We start from the raw sequence: 13,747 nt of genomic DNA on the forward strand, positions 1-13,747 counted from the left end.
GATTAGGATCAATTATCCCTGCCAACTATTTTTGCAGTTTACTTGCGATCTCTGGACCTGCTCAGACGTGATCCTAGAAGTATCACTTTCATTTCATGATGTATTACTGCTGGGCCCACTTCACCTTATAATCTGGGGGGTTAGATAGAACTCAGGTCATAACGAGAAGTTCTAACTATATGGTCATTTGATGTCCTATGATCAGACACTTCTACCAAGATGGTATGCCCTTGCTCTAGAATCATAGAGGTCTGAGCTACAACTCTCCCACTGTGGATTAACAGAAGTTCCAGATGGCATATTTCTTTACCAAAGACAACTCTAGTAACATGCAGTCAACTGAGAGCAAATGGCCCAAGTAGCCAGGCTGCTTATATTGTAGCTTGACACTGCTGAAGAGCACTTTCTTGTTCTGGACCCACTCAAAGCTAGAGACCCTCCACATGTCGATAGATGAGACCACCAATCAATATCTAAAACAAAAAATACAAAGCTTAATGTATTGCTTACTTAAGTACATGCTGATCAGGCTTAGTTTCTCCAAGAAGAGCAGACTGCTGATCTTAGAGTTTTGGGAAAGCATGGAATTCAGAGATGGGTGGATTTTCAGAGGCATGAGGGGGTTGACATAATCCTAATAAGTGTGGTTACTTGGGTGAGTCTGTTCATTAGTTGGCATTCAGAAGTATGTTCATTGGAATCAGTCAAATCTTGATTGGCTGACTTTTAGAGATAAGGAGTTGTCACTGAGTGGCTTGCAAAAACATGTGCATTAGGTAATTGATATATCAATATTGATTGATTAAAAAAACCATTCTGGTGATTTGTTACCAAGGGTATAGAACTCTCATTTATTGATTAGACAGGTTTGAAACAGATTCTTGCTTGATACCATCACCTCAGAAAACAATCAGTCTTTTCATAATAATGTGGGAACTTTTAAATTCTGTTTTCCCTTTTGATTTTCACTCAGCCAAAACTCATAAAAGGAATTTTGAAGTCACTGGAGAAATGTGATCCAAGATTTCTCAGGCTTTACCAAGAAAACATGTTCAAACAACTCCTTGAGTCTACCTTAGATAGCCAGGCTGTGTTTTCTTTTAGCTTAGATGTAAATTGTTCCATTTCTCTGTGATGTTAATTGATGTAAAATATGAAGTTGGGGGCCAGATTTTGTGTACCTATGATGTGATATGTGAACTTCTCCATAATTTTGTTTTTCTGTTCTATAAGAGATTCTTGCCTAAGGACTTTAGACACAGCAGCTTGTTAACATTAATATCTGCTAAAGAATTCCTTTTAGCTTCTGTAGTAGGAGAAGGGGAGTAACAGAAGCAAGATAGGGCAGGGAATAAAGCTAAGCAAGAATGTGATCTTGGCTGGAGCTTAGCTTTAGACTGATCCACAGGGAAACTCTGGAGGACAAATTATATCCCACTTTAAGTTAAGGGAATTGACCTTTTATCCCTGTGTCAGTCAGTCAATGGCTGGGGAGTGGGAATAGGTGCATAGCCTCGCAGGCGAAGATGCTTCTCATGTGGTTAAGGGAAATTCTCTGAAGAAAGGCAAAGCTGTGAGTTTTTATTAATGAAGATTTACAGCAGCTAGGGGATGGCAGCTACCATAAATAGGTAAAAAGGTTATGGGCAGGGCATCAACAGTATCTGATACATTAACATCTCTGAATATTTAGGGGTGGGCCACTGATCTCCAGTCTATCTTTGTCCCAACCTTACTATCTAAGCTCACAGAGTCTTTTGAGTATGGGGTGTGCTGATGCTTCCATGTCAAGCTTGGGAGTCTTGGCAAGGCTGGTAGCCTCCCGTAGTATGGCCACATTCCCTAGGTACAATGTGGTCATTCTTCCTTATGGTCCTGCTAAACTTCCCAGGGTTCATGTAGGAGCAGGATATGATTTCTTATACTCATGGAGCCAACCAAACCTGCAACTCCTTCCCATCTCAAGAGAAATACAAAGCAAATCTCTCTCCTAAATGTCCCTTTTACAAATAAGGAAACCGAGGCTCAATGAATTTTGCACCAAGGTTGGAAGAGGTGGAGCTGGGACCAGAGTTATTTGTTGATTTACAGGTCTCCCACTACTTCAGGGGTCTGAAAACTATGTTGCATGAGCCAAACCCACCTCTCCCCCTCACCTGTTTTTGTAAATAAAGTTTTATTGGAACATTGCATGTTCACTGATTTATATATTGGCTATGGCTGCTTTTGCACTACAATGGCATCATTGAGTAGTTGTGGCAGATACCTTATGGCCTACAAAGCCCAAAATATTTACTATCTGGCCCTTTACAGAAAAACTGACTACATCATGCTGTTTCTGGAACCTCCACAGACACTTTTTCTAATCTAAGATTTGGTTATTCTAAGACTTTAATTGAAGGAGGGATTCTCCCTAATTCTTAGTAAAATAGAACAAGTTATGTCTTGAAAATCTACTTTCTTTTATATTAATGAGAAGTTAGAGAATCTTTAGTTTGACTTAGCTAGAGGGGATTTCAAGAATCCTGGGGAGGAGGAGGAAAGAGCCGGTTTAAAAGATACTTGGGTCCTTTTTTTTTTTTTTTTTTTTTGCGGTATGTGGGCCTCTCACTGTTGTGGCCTCTCCCGTTGCGGAGCACAGGCTCCGGACACGCAGGCTCAGCGGCCATGGCTCACAGGCCTAGGCACTCCACGGCATGTGGGATCTTCCCGGACCGGGGCACGAACCCGTGTCCCCTGCATCGGCAGGCGGACTCCCAACCACTGCGCCACCAGGGAAGCCCAACTTGGGTCCTTTTTAAAAATTAGATTTTCCAATTCAGAATTCTGCAGCCTTTATGAATGAATGAATGAATATTGGTATATACAAAGGAAAAAAGTCTGGAAGGATACAGACATTTGCTGAGTAGTTACCTCGAGTGGGAGGAGAAATATTTCACTCTTTGCTTTTGTATTATTTTTGTGTGTGTGTGTATAGTATAACTATGTAATTTTTGCAATTGTAAAACGCAAGCAAAATGACAGAGAAAGGGAAAGAGAAAGGGAGAGAGGCTTGAGAGACTTCTTTCCCAGTGGTGTTTAAAAAAGGATCTTTCTAGGATGATGGATGCATCTGTGTTCATAGTGGAATGCTTGACTTAATGACCTCACTTGCCTCTGGCATCATCCCGTGATAGATGGGCTGCCCCAAACTCCTCAGGCTCTGTGTTCCTTCATGGGCAGAGAGCTGGAAGAAACATTCAGAAGGGAGTAAGGACTACACATTTCTGCAGAAGCAAGTGAATTGCACGGTTGTGTCTGGAGATACAATTGCAACCGGTTTTCCATTTCTGAGGCAGCTAGTATGGCTAGTATGAAGGCTCAATTGTGAAACCATTCAAATGGCAGAAACTAATCATGGAATATATCAGCTTTCCCCGGAATGGCTGCAACATATAAAGGGATGGCTGTGCTTTTTCCTATTAAAATATGAGTAATACGTGAGCACTGTGAAACATTCAAATAATACGGATGTGTACAAAATAAAAAGTGAAAGTGCTCCCTTCAAATTACCGTTACCAGAGGTAGCAACTACATACAATTTGAGGTTGGAACATCATAAAAAGATCTTTTACGATTTTAGTCTTCATGCTTAGATCTTTAACGCATTCATATTTTACTTTTATGAAACATGTAAAAAGGGGTCCTTTCACGTTTGTATTTTTCCTACTAGCTTGCAGGTAAGGGGTTTCTGGCGATATTTTACCGAGTACCGAAGGAAAACGGCCATCCAGAGACGCATGCCTTTTGGCACACACGTGTGCTCGGCACTTTATATATAGTGCATGACTCCCTCCTCAAGCGAGTGTTAAACTCTCAGTTATAAATAAAGAAACTAGGCATTACATAAGTGAAGTGGTCTGTACTGCCGGGATTGCAAGAGACCTGGCCAGGGCCAAGAGGCGAGGAAAGATTTTTCACACACGCCCACTTTCCAAACTCTCGCGACAGTTGTACGTCATCCAAGAGCGCCGTTGGCCGGGACGCTAGCGAGGTCTGTGTCGCGCGGATCTTTGCTCGGTTGTGCTGTCTCACCGGTGAGGTCGAGAAGCCCGCCAGTCCCGGGCTCCATCGAACCTGCAGTCCCCGGCCTCCTGCCACCATGGAGTACCTCATCGGCATCCAGGGCCCTGACTATGTACTTGTCGCCTCCGACCGGGTGGCCGCTAGCAATATTGTCCAGATGAAGGACGGTGAGAGGAAACATGGGAGGCCCGGGCCTGGGTATAGGGGCAGCCGGGAGGAGTTCGTGGGGGGGCGGTTGGGTGAGTACCAGGGAGGTCTGGGAGGTGGAACCCCGACTGCCCTGGTCTGCACTTGCTTAGTTTTAGAATTAGGAAATAGGAAGACAAATTTAGGGCCTTGACTTTCGCTCCTCCCAGGGCTCCTGGGTCAGTACTCTTCTCTGGCTTTTGCTGAATGCTTGCTGGGCGAGAGTTGCTTAAGGGAATTAAGTTTTTAAGTGTCTAAGCGCCAGCCTGGCTCCAGGATTCCTAGATCCCCTAATCTCTGATAAATTTCCTGTTGTCGGGCTGATGACGTCAGTTTGCTGGCAGCATAAGGTGGGATCTTGGGGAGAGTGAGAGACTGTGGGGCTAGAAACCTGGCATTTGCCTTCCGCGGCCTGTATCTTCCCGAGTCTTAGCTCTGATCCTTCTTTTCCAGGGCACTGGCTGCCTAGTTTTCCTTACATTTATGTAGCTAGGGGAGTTAGGAAACTGGAGCCCTGTCACTTACTTGCTTTATGACTTTGTACAAGTTTTTTCTCAGTGCTCAGATTTCCTCATCTGCTAAATCGGATTAGTAATACCAACCTCAAAAGCTTGTTGGGAGGATTGAGTGAAAAAGTTTTGTGCAAATGTTTAACACCATGACAAATACTTAGTAGTAAACATACTAAGCACTTATGTATGTATTATTTTAAGCAATTTACATTAATTCATTTACCCTTTTGAAATGGGTGCTATTACATTGCCACTTTACAGATGACAGTTCTGAGGCATAGAGGTTAAGAAACTTGCCTAAGGCCACAAGTGGCAGAACCCAGGTTCAAACCTATGCAGTTTGACTCCATATCTTTTGCCATAACTGCTATACTATACTGTCTCCCTACAGTCAGTACTCAATAAATAATTTAAAAAAGATTTTGGTTGCTGATCTGTGGAATTGAAGAGTGGGTTTTCGTGATTGATCATAGGCATACTGCTGTTAAAAGAGTATTATACTTTGGCTCAGATGATTTAATGTTCATTTGATAAATAGGTTTTGGGCACCTATGTGTCCATTACAGTGCTAGGTGCTAAAGGGATGCAAAGAAGAATAAGATGTCCTTATCTTAGAAGTTACAGTTTAATAAGGGATTCAGATATTAGTACAGATAATTATGACACAAGCTAGAAAATGATGCTGCATATGAAAAGTACAATCAAGCTTCTCAGGTAGTGCAGAGGAAGCAGAGTTGTTTTTAGGTACTCCAGAGGAAGAAGAGATTCTAGTTGTAGAGACTAGGGAAAGCTTTGAGAGCAGATAACAGTTCATTTTGGGCTTAAAGAAAGAAAAATTATTAAATTTTAAAACATTTATGGTATGGATTGTTCCTCAAGTCAAATTATGAAATTCCATGATTAGTTTGTAGAAGTTTTATTTGTAAACCATGTTTTCCAAAAAAGAGTCAATTTGTTTTTTTGAGGGTAAATCTGTCCATTATTTTGAATATTAAGACCTTTGACATGCAAGTGAGTTTAGCGTGAAGTAGTGTCTAGATAGAGCTATAACAAAGTCAGTACGTTTATAGGTGTTGTTTCATCACATTAATGAGTATGAAATCATTTTGAAAAATAAAATGTGTTTTAAGCCTACCTACATACACAGTACTTCTAGGTGTTATAGGGTATGCAGTGTATTGGGTATAATCCATAAAGGTATCTAAGACATTAAAAAAACAGGAAATAAATACTACAAGATGATTTTATATGATGAAAGAAGTATCACTAGTAAGTATTAGGTTAATTTTTAAATCAGTGGTTTCAAAAGTAAATCCTTATGGTATTCAGAGAAAAGAAATCACTGTGGTCTATAGAAGAAAGATGAATTTGAGCTAGTTCTTGAAAATGGTTGGAAATAACTGTACTCAGCTCTGATTTTCCCTATAGTGTTTTACGATATAAAAATGTTTATGGGGCTTCCCTGATGGCGCAGTGGTAGAGAGTCCGCCTGCCGATGCAGGGGACATGGGTTCGTGCCCCGGTCCGGGAAGATCCCACATGCCGCGGAGTGGCTAGCTAGACCCGTGAGCCATGGCCGCTGAGCCTGCGTGTCCGGAGCCTGTGCTCCTCAACGGGAGAGGCCACAACAGTGAGAGGCCCGGTTACCGGGAAAAAAAAAAAAAAAAAAAGTTTATGGTAGAAGCTTTGGAGTAGCATGAGGACTTTTTCCTACCTTTCTTTTCATGAAGGAACTGTGTAGAGTAGGCAAGAATGCTGAAAATGAATAACCTTTTGAGATTCATTTTTCTCCAGGTATAAAATGAGAGTGATACTTCCAATCAGTTTTTTGGTTTGTCACTTTGTAAGATATTTTGATACTATAGAGGAGATATTTCCCAGAGATTGCTTGCTTATTAAAATGGCACAATTCTTCAGTTTGGTTATATGCCACATTTCATTTCTCTTCTGGCTTGTATAGAATTGCTTTTAAATTACAGTACCTCAGCCCACACAGATTGCTCTTTTTTCTGAATTCCTGTAACATGTATAATCTGAACTACATTGTCTCACACTGAGTATGATAATATTGTACATGTACAGTTTTCCCCACCTATGAGTTAGGCAGGTGTAAGTGATAGTATTACCATATTACACACTTGGAAACTGGCTTAGAAAGGGCAAATAATTTGCCCGAGTTCAGAGTGCTGAACCCAGATTATAACCAAGGTCTATTGGGTTCCAGTCTAGAGTATTGTACACTCATGTTGCTTATTTTGTTGTCCGTTTGTATCATGTATGTGGATCTTTTAAGTTCTTTGTCAAGGATCAGAAATTTCCTAGAGCTACATAGGCTATTTCCTGCATAACTCAAGGAGTAATTAGCATCTATCACTTTTTTTTTTTTATATCCCCCTTCACCAATCACTGGCCACACAATAGATGTTTAAAAAACACTTTTGGCCTTGAATTAAGTTCATTTCAAAATTGAACAGTTTACTGTCTCAAAATTTAGCATTTCTTCTAATTGTAACATAAATTCTTTGTAAACAAGCTCCCCCCACCCCCCTGAAATAAGAACAGCTTTTTTTCTCATTATGATAATAAACTTATTAAGTAATATTTTCTTACAAAGATGATGCATATTAAGTATAGACATTTTAGGAAATACTCATAAGCATAATGAAGGAAATAAAAATTGCCTGTACTTTTGCCACTGGCAAGAACTCAGATGCCAGTGGCATCTAATTCTCTTTTGGTTTTTTTTCTTTGCATAGATAATATATTTATAAGTGAATTTTTCTCTTTCATAAACAGTTTTGCAAATTAATAGTCTTTAAGTCTCCTGTAGCCTATAACAAATAAAAGTGTGTTTATTTAGGAGTTTCAAGGCAATTTGATACTATCTACAGGCACATTTTATGTGGTCCCCCCCCCCCCCCCCCCCCCCCCGCAAAGTCTAGGAAACCAAATTACTGGTATCTACAACTCTCAAAACACTTGTAAAGTACTTAACTGTAGCATTCTGTTTTTAAAATCCTATTAAGAGATTTTGACATTTCAGAAGCTTTCAAACAGGAAGCATGTCTCCCGGGGAAGATTATTCAGCACTATTTGAAAAACGAAAAGTGAAAGTGAGAGTAAGATAGGGAGATTTAGCCTTTTTCTGAAGCTACAGACTGAATATGGAGTTTTCTTCCTTGGGCATTAATTGCTATCTGAATATTTATTTATCTGTTTAATCTGAATGAGTCTGGTTCAGTTAGATAAGATTAGAGCATTGGGATTTTTGAGGTATTTTTTAATAGCTTAGTATTACAATATTTGTTAGAATTTTTGCTTTGGCATTCATTTTAACTTTCTCTTTGCTTTGGAAATGGAGTTGGTTTACTTTCTATGGTGATTTATATTCTCAGTTGATTTTTTGTTCTTTCTTGACATGGTTCCTTAATTGTAGCACCGGTAGTTTTCATATATGTTTTTGTATGTGTATATGTTATAGTTAACATTTGTATTTGTGGAGACATTTCAGGGCTTTGTAATCATGAGCCTAAAGATAATGGCCATTATTGGCTTGATTCCTTCAGTTTCTTTAATTGTTGTTCATTGTATTTCAAGTGCCTTGATGTTTTTATGTATATTTTCAGTTATCAGCTTTTACATATATTCTCCAGCTGAAATTGATATTAATAAAATATGCAGATGAATTTAACATGCAGAGTGAGAGTAATTGATACAGTTGCCCATTAAAGTCTTCTAAAAACAGTGATTCATAAAATTGTTCAGTATAGTAATTGTTAAACCTGTTTATGGTTGCCTATGTAATAAGAATAAATTTCTGATCAGGCAGTTTCTAACAGTGTGTGTTTTTTCTTTGAGCAGATCATGACAAGATGTTTAAGATGAGTGAAAAAATCTTACTCCTATGTGTTGGAGAGGCTGGAGACACTGTACAGTTTGCAGAATATATTCAGAAAAACGTGCAGCTCTATAAGATGCGAAATGGTGGGTAATACTTAGAAAATGGCTTTGGTGGGTTTGTCTTTAAATTTGTATTGAAAGAGAATATTCTCTACTGGCAGTTCTATACATGAGCAAACCAATGTGGTCTTATTTTTATTTGAGTCTTCTTATTTTTGAAGCCTTAGCTAGATCCTCCTTCTGATCCTAAAGATTTTCTACAAAAATCCCAGAGCAGAAAAGAGAACCATTACAACACTAATACTTGGGGGATAAAACTAATACCATCTTGAAAAATGAGCATGTTAATATCAGACTTTTTAAGTGTTAGAGAATGTGATTTGAGCTAAAGTATATCTGAAATCTCAGACCTAAAAGACCTAAGTTAAACTTGGTTTTACTATTTTTTTTAATGTGACAAATCACTTATCCTCTCTGAACCTTTATTTTCCTTATCTCTAAAATGGTATTATTGGGAATTCCCTGACGGTCCAGTGGTTAGGGCTCCATGCTTCCATTGCAGGGGGCACGGGTTCAATCCCTGGTCGAGGAATTAAGATCGTGCAAGCCGTGTGGTATGGCCAAAAACCAAACAAACAAACAAATAAAATGGTATTATAATAATATTGATGAATAATATGTATGAAAATGCATATTTGTTTTTAAACAAAATTTAAACTCTGTGTAATTGTAGGAGATTTACTGTGTCATAAAAAGGTTCTGCCTTGCCTCTCTGGTAGGTTCTTGTCTGGGGAGGTAATTAGGATTTTTGTGAGATATTTTGTGAGCTCTCTCTGCGGCTAATGAACTCTTATCCACTGGGAAAGCCTCCCTGTGAAATAATACTAGCCACTAGCCCTCTGATCCAGGGAAGTGTATAGTGATGCTCCAGCAGAAAGAACCTTCCTTCCAGTTACTTACTTCACAGTGCAATAATACTGTTATACACAGCACTGCTATAATGTGGCACTGTGAAGGAGCTTAATTTGAATATAATTGTATGTGTAAAATGACTAGATATGATCTATTTGTATAGTTTTTTAGGCAGCAGACTTAGCATCATGCATTAAATTCTGTAAATATTTTTGAGGGCCTCATCTATGTTAAGCACTCTGCCTAGTACCACAGAGAATTCAAAGATGAATATGGTTCAGTTCCTGCCATTCAGGAACCTAAAGTACATGGTGTTTAGGTTTAAGCAAGTTTAGAATAGTTTAATAATTATTTTTTAACGACTCTACTTATTGCTTGCATGGCCTGCGAAGGATGCCAGTGTTTCTGAAGTACAGTCAGTAGAGCAATACTTCACTGTCCTGTCCCAGGAGAGGGAGGAGGAATAAACAAGAGAGGTTCTGTTACGTAGCTGTCAGGGTCTAAAGTCAGGGCATAAAACAAAAATTGTATGTGACTAAAATTAAGGTAAGTCATATACTAAAAATTGTATATGACTAAACCCCTTAAGCGGGGGACTTCCCTGGTGGTCCAGTGGTTAAGACTCCACGCTTCCAATGCAGGGAGCGTGGGTTCGATCCCTGGTCGGGGAACTAAGATCCCATATGCTGTGTGGTGCAGCCAAAAAAAAAAACCCTTAAGTTACCTGTCAAGTATAGTTTTGTGCATGTATCCTTACACAGTAACTCTTATGCATATTAAAATTTAAGAACTAAGCCAAAATAAGGGAAATAAAGAAAAATCTATATGCAGATGATCAGGCATCAGACTTTTCTGTCTTTAAGATAATTGTCAAATCCTTAGTACTGTTTATAGAGGGTTAGGTAGAGAATTGAAAAGCATTCCTGCTTATTCAGAATTGCTTCCATCATAGTTTAACATGTACTAGTAGACTTTTTATAAGGATGAAATTCAGTAATGTATGTGAAAGCACCTAGCATAGACCCTGAAACATAGTAGCTGTTGTATAAATATTTGTTAGAATTTTAATCTACATCTTACCTGCTGTGACACTGGTGTTTGGAATGTTGTAGGAAATAACCACATGCTCTCTTTCCAAACTGGCATATTCTGTGTGGGTCTACTGAATTGTGGGTCATTCTTGTGTCTTTTGGCACTAGCCCCATTTTACTGGGGAATTAATTCCCAAAGTGAGTGCATTGTTAATGCACACCTGACGCCATTCCTCTGGGCTGTACTTTTGCTGGCATTACAACTTTATTTAGAGGTTTTATGCTGGAGATCCTCTATTTTTTTTTTTTTTTTTGCGGTACGCGGGCCTCTCACTGTTGTGGCCTCTCCCATGGCGGAGCACAGGCTCCGGATGCGCAGGCTCACTGGCCATGGCTCACGGGCCTAGCCGCTCTGCGGCATGTGGGATCTTCCCGGACTGGGGCATGAACCCGTGTCCCCTGCATCGGCAGGCGGACCCTCAACCACTGTGCCACCAGGGAAGCCCGAGATCCTCTATTTTTAAAATATTGTAGATAGTGATAGAAACATTTTTTCCCTGTGGCTTGTACTTTTGAAAATATTACACTTCTTAATAAAATGTCTTTTTTTTTAAAGAAAAGAAAACCTTATAAAGTATGTCTCTGAGGCTATCCTAATTTCCAGCCTCTCTTTTCCCGATATCCCTTTTTATATAAATTTTAAAAATTGTCATCTCAAGACCTCTTTCTTTTTTTCCAACACCTGTGTATTTGTACCTCTTTCCTTCTACAGAGGAAACCACAGTCTGTTGATGAAGGAATAGCTTGAGCAAGGCTATGAATTTGATCTCACTGTAGAATAATTACCTTGGTTCTGTTTTATGAACAGTAATTACTGCCAGTACTAACTAGCTATTTCACAGCCGTTGACAAGAAGTATGATTGCACTCTTTATTCGGTGTATACTCTGAATGTCCAGAGGGTGGTAGGCTGTAAGAACAGGAGTAGTGGAAGGATTTGGGTACTGATATTCCTTCTGCTTCACTTTAAATATGATTATTTATCTTTCATACCAGGTTATGAATTGTCTCCCACAGCAGCAGCTAATTTCACTCGCCGAAACCTGGCTGACTATCTTCGGAGTCGGGTAAGCAATATAGCAAGCAGCCTTAGGAGCAGAGAAATCTGTGCTTCTTTTCTGTTCCTGTTACACACGAGTAGTATTTTTGCCCTGTTTGGCCTTCGTGAGCCCTTACCATTGCTACTTGTTATTTTTCAGTCTTGTTGGATTTGTTTTTTCTTTCTGCATAGTTGCTAATTAAAGCCCAGAGGGTGAATATACATTGCAGAGAATTTGGATGGGGTACACCAACAGGAAGGCCCTGTGATGGCCTTTTAATTTTTTTTCAGTGTTTTCATAGCAAACCATGTTTCTTATTTCCATGGTTGAATTACTCGGTAGTAGAGATAAAACCTTAAAAATAATAATGCAAATTTCATTTTGAGATTAACTGTGTCTTTCAATGACTCTTCTTGCCTATGCACACAGAATTATTCTTTCTCACTTATTCTGGCCTTGTTGTTACCTTAGAGCTGTCACTGTTCCATTGACAGCATGTTAAAAGATGCAACATTAAGTTAAGGATTGAATGAAAAAAGAAAGAAAGAAAGGGGAAAAAAAGCCTTGACTGTATTAAAGATTGTATAGGATGTGCTAAGAATGTTCGTATGATTGCTAAAGGTGTGTATTCCCTTCCCACAGGGACTTTGTAAACGGAGCTTTACCATGTGACCTTACCCCCTGTGCCTGTTTACTCATCTATGAAATCGAGATAACTTCCTAACCCTGCAGGAGTGCTAGGAAAATGAATGCTTGTAAATCATAATATTTAACATTCATGTGACTTTTGCCCAAAGCATTTTGCTTAATAATTTAATCTACTCACTAGTCCGCTGAGATATATAGCAGTTAATTCTCTATCAGTGATACGGAATGAAAAGCATAAAGTGGCAAAGGGATTAGCTGCAGGTCACACAGCAGGTCAGGCAAAAGCTACACTAATGGTGCCATAATTACTTGCCTGCTCTGCCTTGACAGCTCCTTGGTTTTTCAGTAATGTTTATAGAACATAGTTTGTTGTTTTTTTTTTTCCATCTGGACTTGATTAAGCTGAGTTATGACAGAAATCAAAACAAGTACAGGCTTTTGGTTTATTTTAGTTATTTTTTACAGATCTTTAAAGCAGTTTATTTTCTAGTGCCTAATAATGCTGAACTGAGAACTCAATAAATAGAATCTCTTTTTTAAATTAATTAATTTTTATTGGAGTATAGTTGCTTTACAATGTTGTTGTAGTTTCTAATGTACAGCAAAGTGAATCAGCTATACATATACATATATCCCCTCTTTTTTGGATTTCCTTCCCATTTAGGTCACCACAGAGCATTGAGTCAAGTTCCCTGAACTATACAGTAGGTTCTCATTAGTTATCTTCAATAAATAGGATCTCTTTTTCTGTCTTTGACCAAGGGGTTTGTGCAATATGAAGGATTATGAAGTTTGAAGAGAAGCTAGAAACATGATGGGTAGGGGAGAGGAGACAAATTTACATGCATTGTTTTGATCTGGGTGAAAGGTCAGTGGCCTTTTTTGTTCATTTCTCCACCAGAGAGGAAAATGAAACACATATGACCTTTCCTGCCACTTAGAATTTCCTGTGGTATTCAGTAAAGAGTGTGCTGTGGCTTGTTGTGTAAAATATTCCTCTGACTTGTCAGGCAGAATTGGAATAAGAATTCCAGCTTTGGGCACAATAAACACTTGTCTTAAATGCTACAGACATAAGTGAGTTAAGCTTCTTTTAGAATTGAGATAAGAGTGGCAATGTGCTTCATGCAAATGTAGTGAATCCGGTTAATCTCCTAGCAGAAATGTTTGATGTCTTAACAAATAAATATCCCTTGTAGACAGTGACATGGGGCTCTTGTAAATATTGATTACCTCTGCCTTGTGCTTCTAGGTCCAATCCCTGCTCCCCCACCCTCCAGTCAAAATAGATTGTTAGTTCTAAAATACTAATTCATATTTCAGTCATTTTATTATGGGGAGAGAGGTGATGGTAGTTTTTCAGTCTTCCTAATAACTAAAAAGTCACTAGATTT

General features: G+C 39.0%; 1 protein-coding gene across 1 annotated transcript in view; it reads left to right on the plus strand.

Annotated features, from left to right (window-relative positions):
* The first annotated feature begins 4,025 nt into the window (after positions 1-4,025).
* The window catches only part of PSMB2 (proteasome 20S subunit beta 2), a 36,725-nt gene continuing 27,003 nt past the window's right edge, over positions 4,026-13,747 (plus strand). The window contains exons 1-3 of the mRNA XM_004314662.4: positions 4,026-4,232; positions 8,625-8,747; positions 11,662-11,732. Coding sequence (XP_004314710.3) covers positions 4,142-4,232; positions 8,625-8,747; positions 11,662-11,732 — 285 coding nt within the window. The 5' untranslated portion in view covers positions 4,026-4,141. The remainder of the gene's footprint in view (positions 4,233-8,624; positions 8,748-11,661; positions 11,733-13,747) is intronic.

Source organism: Tursiops truncatus, chromosome 1, assembly GCF_011762595.2.
Source record: "Tursiops truncatus isolate mTurTru1 chromosome 1, mTurTru1.mat.Y, whole genome shotgun sequence".
NCBI classification, from domain to species: Eukaryota; Metazoa; Chordata; class Mammalia; order Artiodactyla; family Delphinidae; genus Tursiops; species Tursiops truncatus.